This window comes from Etheostoma spectabile, chromosome 21, assembly GCF_008692095.1.
Source record: "Etheostoma spectabile isolate EspeVRDwgs_2016 chromosome 21, UIUC_Espe_1.0, whole genome shotgun sequence".
In the NCBI taxonomy this organism is placed as follows: Eukaryota; Metazoa; Chordata; class Actinopteri; order Perciformes; family Percidae; genus Etheostoma; species Etheostoma spectabile.
Genome location: NC_045753.1, coordinates 21,660,864 through 21,670,813, shown reverse-complemented (window position 1 = coordinate 21,670,813; position 9,950 = coordinate 21,660,864). Strand labels below are relative to the sequence as shown.

At 37.8% G+C, this 9,950-nt stretch overlaps 3 protein-coding genes across 4 annotated transcripts in view; 1 reads left to right on the top strand and 2 right to left on the bottom strand.

Moving 5' to 3' along the window:
• Positions 1-3,463, bottom strand: part of pdpk1b (3-phosphoinositide dependent protein kinase 1b) — a 10,528-nt gene extending 7,065 nt beyond the window's left edge. For both annotated transcript variants that reach the window (XR_004327251.1, XM_032502597.1), the window contains exon 1: positions 3,269-3,463. Coding sequence is in view for 1 of the 2 variants with exons in the window: in XM_032502597.1 (XP_032358488.1) it covers positions 3,269-3,292 (24 nt within the window). In the remaining variant the exon portion in view is untranslated. The remainder of the gene's footprint in view (positions 1-3,268) is intronic.
• Positions 3,464-3,752: 289 nt separating this feature from the next.
• On the bottom strand, positions 3,753-6,839 carry tsr3 (TSR3 ribosome maturation factor). Its single transcript, XM_032502602.1, has 6 exons — positions 6,520-6,839; positions 5,543-5,753; positions 4,784-4,977; positions 4,486-4,653; positions 4,282-4,336; positions 3,753-3,921 (listed from the first exon to the last, which is right to left on the bottom strand). Exons 1-6 carry the CDS (start codon positions 6,638-6,640, stop codon positions 3,762-3,764), a joined length of 909 nt encoding a protein of 302 aa, XP_032358493.1. The 5' UTR covers positions 6,641-6,839; the 3' UTR covers positions 3,753-3,761.
• An 83-nt stretch (positions 6,840-6,922) lies between these two features.
• On the top strand, positions 6,923-9,759 carry gnptg (N-acetylglucosamine-1-phosphate transferase subunit gamma). The gene is made up of 11 exons (XM_032502601.1): positions 6,923-7,174; positions 7,264-7,318; positions 7,409-7,476; positions 7,632-7,686; positions 7,862-7,945; positions 8,054-8,147; positions 8,477-8,591; positions 8,665-8,747; positions 9,279-9,410; positions 9,511-9,592; positions 9,676-9,759. The coding sequence occupies exons 1-11, from the start codon at positions 7,066-7,068 to the stop codon at positions 9,753-9,755; spliced, it is 957 nt and encodes a 318-aa protein (XP_032358492.1). The 5' UTR covers positions 6,923-7,065; the 3' UTR covers positions 9,756-9,759.
• The last annotated feature ends 191 nt before the right edge of the window (positions 9,760-9,950 follow it).

Sequence of the window (9,950 nt, the reverse complement as noted above, 5' to 3'; positions counted from 1 at the left end):
ATATATATATATATATATATCATACAAAACGAGCAATTACCCAACCTATTTCAGCAAATGTGTATATAACACTAGAAGAGATAGGGCTTAGAATATCTGGATCATTTTGAGTAGACGCACTTTTCAAGGCTGTCAACTTAAATATACTGCACCTAATACTCCTGGTAGGACATTAACTTAAAATATACAATTTCAAGTGAGACCACTTGAGGAGCAAAGTCTAGAATTGATAAGGACATGCAACGAATATTTGAGAAGCCGAATCTGAGCCTGGTGGTTACACCCTCAATTGTTAAAGTTGTGAACACTGTCAAAGTTACTGCTTTCATGTGACAGCGATAACGTTACTTCGTACCACAGCTGAAATGAACACATCTAATTTGTATGCACATGCTCAAACTGACATAGCAGCTAACGCGAACAAACACTGACGAGAATCCCACGAAATGATTGTTAAAGGTTCAAAGACTAGCTACATACAGCGACACGTAGTGCTTTCCAACAAACTGTTTGGTGCTTGTACCAATTAAAGTTATTTTTAACTTACTAAACTACTGTAACACTTAGTGCTGATGCTGTTCAGCTAACAGGTCAGTTAACCTTAGTTAGTTCAGTTGGCCTAGCTTCTTCTCATTCAAAACCAAGGTGTGGCCATTTAGCTGCCTTATCCAGACTTGACTGTATGGTTGCCAACTAGTCCTATAACTGTCTACTGATCCGTTACTGTTGGTCAACCATGTAATGGTTGATAGAAACGTCAGCTAACGTTAACCTAACCCTGTGTTCTTGGGTAACAACAGGCCTGTGCGAACTTTCTTTGCTAACTAGCACCTGCTAGCAAGCTAACGTTAGCGCCTGCTGCCTTGTCAAATGATGCCGGTGTTCGGTTTAAACTGGTTTTGAGTTAACTGGTGATAGAGGCAGATGTGGGGTAGGCCGTGGTCTCTCAGGACCATTCCCGACTAACCAGGAAATAAAAAATTATATCGCTTCCTTATATTTCACATTTATGTCAGTGTCTTGTGAAACTTTACGATAAAAACGAGTTGCTGAGCATTAATTCCTGCCCGACAGACATTTATGCAAACACTTGCCGTTGTCGTTACGAACTATCATCCGTTGTCTGGCGACTGGTGTCTCTTACTGCACGTCACGGTACACCCGACGGACTTGTGACTATACACTTCACCGTTTAAAGCACTGTTTCTGAAATGTAAGCAAACTGGTGTATATATAGGCAATACTGTTGGAATGATAAATGTGTCGATGTATGTAGCGGGGGACGTTTCATGTTATCTGTTATTATTTGACCCTATCACTTCTATGTTTCGAAATGGGATTTTTTCATATAGGCCTACTGACTCAAACTCAACTTCAGATATCATTCATAGCATGATGTATGTAATATTTAAGGCATAGTGAAGTTTTGGATATTTTAAATTACACTATCTGGAATGTTTTTGTAATTATGGATATCTAAACTTAAAATAACTATTAACAATTGGTGTACATATCTGAAATTGCATTGTTTCCTAACTAAATGTTGCAACTATTCAGACATTCAAGATTGACTTTCTACAACCAACACTTGCTCAACTCGGCACTTCAAGTCAATTCTACAATATGTGCCAGACACCCAGAGCAATAAAAAAATACGTCTCTCCGACCCACTGGGCTATATGCAATATGCGTTTCAATAAGCGGAGGTGATCATTTGTATATGGATGAATGAGTAGGCATTCTGCACATTAAGGAACGTGATTGTAAGGTTGCAACTTAACATATAACATCGTAGCCTACATAAATAGAATTACATCTAGCCTATAAATGCCTATGTATCACAACGTAATCTTGAGCGGATGCACATGTTGCCACATCTGCATTCAGCTGGGTGTAAACCTCATATGTAGCTTATGTTTACTTACAGGCTGTATTGAAATGTAACAGATATCAAAACCGTAATCCTGTTGTAGTAGGCCTACTGTTATTAATAACTTGTGATGCCGTTGCAAGAACGAAGACCACAACGTAGGTTGCTGCAGTGATGCCGTTTGAAAACTACGCAAACGTCAATAATCGACAAAATGTTCATGCTGTCATTATTTGTGTAAAATTGTGTTTAAAGTAATGGTAATGCGTTTAGTGAGTAATGTATTCCTTTAACACGACCTAGATCTTACATTGCATATTGAGTTTGAATTTGTGCACCATGTTGACGTGTGGAAACTTGGTTTTATTTTCTACAACACAGCTGTTGTGTTGCCCATGTTAAAATTAGGTATTTGTAAGTGTAAATGAATCGATATGAGCCATGACCGATGCTAGTAACTTGTTGGACACAGTTAATCGGAGCGCACTGAGCGCTGTTCTGCTTATTTCAGCGGTCTTATTTGTGTTTCCATCGCAGAGTCAGCAAACACTTCAGAAGGTTTAAATAAACGTCATTACCAACACTTTAAAAACAATTATGACACAAAATAATGACAGCATGAACATTTTGACGATTTATGACGTTTGCAGTATTTCAAACAGGCATCACTGCAGCTACCTACGTAATCATTCTGCGGAGTTTCTCATGGCACACGCTACACCACATCTGCCTCTATCACAGTGAACTTAAAAACCAGTTAAACCGAAACACCGGCAATAATGACAGCGAGTTATAAACTTAACGCTAACAGCCAGTCAATTAGCTAGCTAACGTTAGCAAGCCAGGTAACTTCAAACGCGTATGCCATTTTCACATAACTTTTATTAGTAATGTTCAAAGTTAGTGCGCCGACATTAATATGGGAATTTGAAAGTTAATGGGTTGACAATCGAACAACAAATTGTTTATCTTTAAAAGCTATCTTATAACCAATAAAGCTAATGTTAAATCGTTAGCAAGCAGAAGCAGCGTCCGAAAGCGCGAACATGTTTAGCTAGATAGCTAACGTCAGCCAACAGATAACGTTAAGGCTACTGCTCATTCATCCTATAAAACTAACAGAAAGCACTAGTAAATGCTAAAACAACACCACATAATTCAAGGAACCCTTTATAATGATTGGTCAACTCTGATTAAGGTAGCAAACATTAGGTGATGTGTTAGCCAACTTAGCGAGCTAACGTTGCTAGTGAGTCGTAACGTTAAACGATCTCTTGCGGCTAGCACCGCTCTTTAGATGAAGGCCCGACGTAACTATTTGTTGTCAAACAGCCGCAACACTGTACATTTCGAGCACCGGCTTCGAACTGTTATTCGTGTTAAAGTTGCAACACTTACCAGCTGACTTGTAGCTCTTGCCATGGGAGTTTTCCACGAGTATTTATTTGGAATAAAATAATTAGAGAAGCTCCAGTAATGGCTGCCTCTGCGCCTTCATTTTCGAGTTGTGACGTCGTTCCACAACAATGTTACCGCAGGACAGCAGAGGAGAGTCCCGCTGTGTCCGCCCCCTCGCCACATTTACAACCTACTGAACTTGTAGATATTCAAATACCGCAGTTATTGTGGCCTACAAACTATCTTTGCGACAGTCTATTTTAGATTCACTAATGATGCTGGGTAGAGAGATTTATCTACAGGTCTTATAGACATTTTTAACTTCTAAGGTTGCTTCAACTTAAGTATAGAGGCCCACAAGTCTACGTTTAACCATCAAACCATGTGTAGTCCAACATATACCTTAAACTGAATGAAGGTTGCAAATATTAATTTATTTTGTCTATTTACATAAAACAAACACATTTTCAATTTTTTTTGATACTAGTATGCTTTATTGTGATGATTTGAATGCAGTTTGTTCCTCTTCTTCTTCATCAGGATGTGGGACTGTTCTTGACTCATTGTTGCCTTGTGTTTTTTCATCCTCTTCTTCATCTTCGTTATCCTCTGAGGTGTCCGTATCCTCACTAGAATCATTTTCTTCAGGTGCACTTAATACAGAAATGAGAGTTTGAAGAACTTAGTAACCATACCCATGGAAAACAAACTGTGAATGTACAGATTTATTTTAGGAATATTTGGTATATCCACTTACTTACTTACTTTTTTTGTTTTTAATTTTAGCTGACAGTTTCCTTTCCGTTACAAATTAAACATTTTATAAAGTGATATAGGAGGAAAAAATGCTGATTCTATAAATTGACCACCTGTCCACAGCAAAATGAATGGATCAGTACTAATACTTTAATAATCACATGTATCACTACATGGTTTGAAAACATATTATGGGGGGTATTTACCTCACTCTGATTATAAATGTAATGACCTCATGAGCAATAATAAGTGCTTACCACAAACATCTGTTGAGATTCCTACATTCTACTCCTGAGTTAACATCAAATGGATCTGTGAACAATATAGATGATAATCTTTCATTAAAAAGAAAATTGTTTCAACAAAAGATGTCTTAAATCTGCAACAAAATACATCCTTGTCACATGTAGGAAAAACACTAAATGGGACCCCATGTTTTTTTTCTATCTCCCCCATTTTACCAAAGTCCTCCTCCTCTGGTTTAGACGTGAGATACTCCTTTTCTACACAGAGCAGTTCTTCCTCTGACAGGCATGCAGCATAGCGGTCCAGCAGAACTTTATTGAGATCCAGGAACACTCTCCCCCACTTGAATTTATTTAACAAGAGCATTGCGAGTTCTTCAAAACCTGCAAAATCAGATACAGTGTGTTACGAGTTACACTGATGTAACTTGTAATTTGTGACAGGACACAAAAAAAAGAAACCAGGAAGACAAAACAGTACATAATTCCTGAATAGCTAAAGCTAAGGCCTTACCAACAATGCAGAATGTGGCAGCAAAAGCCTCAACACAGGATAACTTGCAAGGCTTGCCGTAGTTGACAGGGTTTGCAGCTACGAGGTATGGCAGTAACCTGGGGTGAGTTCCGATCATCTTATTGAAGGGAGTCTCCTCCAGTTTAGCCCAGGAACAATCGATCACTGCTAACCCATTTTGGGCCACAATCTCTCTGTGCATAACAGTCCATACAAAAACTTATTTATTTTGTCACATTTCCATTATCATTTGATCACAATAAGAGAGATTTATTAAATAAAATTCAAACAAAACATTTTTCATGGTGTTATGGTAATATAATTTTGCTATAAAATAACCACATGACATCATGACTTTGCACGCCAAATTTCTTAAGCCAAGTGGCTTGTTATCTGTACGTATTTTGAGCTATCCGCGTGTATGTCCACGCTGTATACAGAGGACGTAAACATACACGCCACTTGCCGTGTTATCGCGAGAAGAAAGCGACAGAAACATGACGCGTTCGGGTTTTGTAAAAGTGAAGAAGTCTGAAAATGATAAACTAAGGTTGGTATCTTTGTTTCATTTCATTATGAAATTTGCTTTTATGGTTGTTAATCTGACACAAAATATCTTAAAATCAAACTTTATAGATTAAATTATGAACTGATAAATCAAAAAAAAAAGATGACGTGATTAACTGTTATATGTGGCAGTTTATGGTTTATCTTATGAATCTTCATAATGTGTTATAATGAAAAAGAAAAAATGCACACCTGTCTGCTGGGGTCACATACTTTGTGCCCATCGGACTCAGTATGAGTCCATTAAATCTCTGATTAAGGCGCAGGTTGCGTACGAAGCCCTTGCGTACCAACTTTCTGCCAGTACAACGTTTGGGATCACAGTGACCCAACTCCCACATGGCAAGTGGACAAGGCAGTTTCACCTGAGAGGCTTCTGCGCCCTCCTCTGGGTAAAAACTGGCTGAAAAACACAGTGACAGAGGACAAAGTGTACATTATGATTAAAGTGCACATTATGATACAATTGTGAGCACTCTTAGTTAACTAACTTTCAGGGTTTTTTTTTTTTCACCTTTTCTTCAATGACATTGATGTACAACAAATTCATTACTATTTACTTATTATATATTACTGCAGCATAATTTAACAGCAGTGGTTCGCTTTCATATGTTAAATCAGCACATTTGCAAAGAACATGAACAGCCAACGTTATATGAACATCATCATAACCTCAAGTTAAGTTAATGCTGCAACGGCTTATGGCCCAATACTAAAATACAGGAATACCATGTAAACCCTGTAATTCTCTTGAGATACTTGAGTACATCTGTCCTTCCTATTAATATTTAATTATGTATTGTGTATTTATTTAGAAAGATAGACAGCTAGATAACCAAAAGAGACAGAAGAGAAAACATTGCAAAAAAACTAAAATACTTATCAATATACTAACTTAGCAATACCTTTTGACATTATCTCAGAAAAATGACAGGATTGTTACTGTACATGCAGGTGTAATGATGTAAGGTGGACGTTGTGCAATTATATAAAATTGAATATTAAATTAGTCCAGTTATGGGCCAGCTATTTTTGAAGGGGATGAAATGTGCATAGACAGGATAACTACTTTATTAAATCTTTGTCTTGTAACACAGATGTACAATTTGAGGCAAGCACAAAACAGTAGAAACATCATTTTGGATTGTAACTAGTCAATTCATTATTACCTTGAAAAGCAGTGTGCATTTCATCTGTAAAGGCCTCTACGGATTTCCCCTTCATTTTATGTCTTTTTTCTTTGCCTTTGTTGTCAGGGCGCACAAACCTGTCCTGTTTCTTACGTCCCATGTTGCAACCAGTGGACAGCTAGTTTGCTACTGTTAGATTACAGCTTGCGTTAAAACTAACGTGCATGTGTTTACGGAATTTAGCTAGTCTACCGTTAGCTAGCTAGCTAACGTTAGATAGAGAGCATACTGCCCAGTATATCTAAAGTATTTAAATTACGCGTGGACCATTCACAAATTCCAATACAATTGTTATTCCTGCGTTTGTCGCGCGCTGCTTTATAAACTATTTCAAATACAGTTTAGTTAGCTTTTGTTACTTTTACTGTAACGCGGAAAGTACGTTGTCGTCCAAGACGTAAACTGCGCATGCTCTAGTCTTATTTTCATCACGTGCAATGTCATCTGACGAATGACCAACAAAGCAGGAAATGAAGAAAACAACCCATAGAGAAACAACCATGGACAGTTAAAGAAGACAACCCAATGCCAATCAGCACAATTTATTTTATTCAGTCAAAAATGTGCCTTTCAAAGTTCTGTAACGGAATGCATAATTTATTAAGGCTGTGGATGGTCTGTGTGTCTCTTTTCAGTAAGTGCTATGTATTTCTTTCCGTCGCCAAACCATATGTGCCACATTTTGATTTGAGGCAAGTCTGATGTTGACAGTTTCTTATACAGTAAACCATGGATTCGCCGGTAAAATGAAGATAGTCGAGGAGCCAAACACATTTGGGTACGTTAATCCAAGACATATCTATCACAGTGTGCACCCGGTTTACATTAGCTCCTTCCTGACTGATTTTCTTTGCGTTTGTGTATTTAGGTTGAACAATCCTTTTCTGGCTCAGGGAAGCAGACTCCAGCCTAAAGTGACCCCATCTCCAGTGTCTGGTAAAATAGTCTGACATCATTTAAAGCCTTAAATTTTTGATTAAATCTTTGTTGTAAAGTGGTTACCAGTTCAGTAGATGTTGGGAGTTACCACGATGTTTTCTGTCTCAATTACTGAATTCACGTATCATATCAACACCGATGTCTCCCTCAAGGCCCCACACATTTTCATCAGCTTGCTAGGAAGTGCTTCAGTCTCACAGAGTCAACGTAAGTACTTTACATCATCTATCATGTGAGCACTACATTTAGGTTTTTATTCCCCATTTCCACTGGCCTAATACAACAATCCTGTTTTGGATGCTTAAAGTTTGATACATGCATGTTACATAAAGGTTTCTGGAAAAAACATAACAGGGGATTTGTGTGCCTGGTCATATTTCAGGTACAAATATGAATTCTGTCCATTTCATAACATCACCCAACATGAGCAGTCATTTAGATGGAATTCCTACAGTGGGATCCTGGGGTAAGATATGGTTCCCTTACCTTACCTACACCTCTATAACAAATACCAATAAATAAATGAATGGCAATTGGGTTTGTTGTAAGAGCAGCTTTTGTGTGTTCCTAACAGGATCTGGCAGGAGTGGGAAATAGCAAATAACACTTTCACAGGCATGTGGATGAGAGACGGGGATGCTTGTGGAACGAGAAACAGGGAAACAAATGTTAGTTTTAATGCTTACTCTTTTCTGACAGTTATTTAACAAAATTAAGGAGCTCCCACTGGCTTCGTTTAAGGTCTGTGTTTCTTCTTAAAAATAAGAGTTTAAATAACACTGTAGGAGATAATGAACAACACCTTAAACAGTGAATTCATCAGTTCAATGTTAACCTAAAGTCTAGACGAAACATTGGATTTGAAAGTTTTGAACAATCACCCCAGAGCCATATTAGACAGACAACTTTTCAATCGAAACATCGTCTCACAATCATTGTCACGAATAAATCAACAATATGAACAATAGAACATGTTTTGTTTCTTTTGTTTCTGCAGGTGATTTTTGTCTGCAGTGCAAGCAGCAAGCTTGCTCAAGTCTCAGAGCCCAGTACTTGTGTGTACTCGCTAACCTTTGAGACTCCTCTTGTTTGCCATCCACATTCCCTTTTGGGTAAGACAAAGACATCTTACAAAGGCAAGTCAACGTAATAGGGATGTCTTATCATTTGTATGCTCTTTTTAAGTGTACCCGACACTGAGTGAGAAACTCCAAAGGGAATGGGATGAAGCTGCGCAGGCTCGCTATGAAGGTCTTATTACTGAGCAGGTAAAGACCAGTTTCAGAATCAGAATCAGAAATACTCTCTTGATCCCCAAAGGGGAATTCTGTGTTGCAGATGCACAAATAGTAGAAATAATCAAGTAGAAATATAAATCAAGAAATATAAGGAGTGTGGCTATGTACGGTATTTACATAGTTAAAGGAATGTTATGATACAGTATTTACATAATTAAGGAGTTGTAATGGTGAAAAGTAATAATATTAATAATGGTAGCAGTTGAGTATTGCACACATTTCAAGCCAGTGTAATTGCACAAAACAGATAATATTGTCCACTTTCAACCTCATGGTCATTTGGCTGATCACTTGCAAGCTGATGAAATGTAAAGGTGTTCTTAAGGTTCCCCGAGTGATTCGAACACAGACCTATAGTCCTTTATTCTATTTGCACTGAACATTATACAGTAATTTACATTGCAAAGCTCTGCCCTACTTTTTCTCCATTTTTATTTCAGTTTTAGTTATAGCCTAATGGTCTTGCCACTAAAACACAATGTACGTATATGTTTGCTGCAGGGATACAACAATCTTTTAAGGGATATTTTTGACGACGCTGGTCTCCTGAAGAGCCAAAAAGAGAAGAAGAAAAAGCTGCCAGAAGTTGCAGCTGATTCAGGAACACACAACTCTTTACAGAAATGTACAGAGGTGTGTACATTTATGTACTCTTACAAATAGCCTACAAAATAATGTATATAAGTGCAATACTGCCTAAAATGTGTGACAGAAATTGTATTTTTTCTTAAAGGATTTCCAGAAACAGAGAGAAGAGATTGAGAGACTGCACGCTCTCCTCACTCAACACAATATTACCTTTGATTCAAAGCAAAGTAAGTGAATTGAACTAGAATGTCTTCATTTGCTAAAGTGGTATATAATGTTAACATTTTTTTGTGCAATATCTTTGTCGCAGATGAAGCCAAAGGCACAGTGAGTGCGACAGTTAAGGATCAACATCTACGGGGAGACAACGGCCTTTTTGTTCCACAGTGAAACAAAAACTCTCCCAGATCAAGTCCCCTCCTCCATTTAAAATCACCTGAGTGCATGTGAAGATTTTGTTGATCAGTGTAAGCGACACGGACACACACTGGACAATATCGCTGTCCCTGGTGACGGCACTAAATGTTAATTTAAACAAATGACAGAGGAAAAACTGAACTCAAATGTGGAGTAGAAACTTTTGCA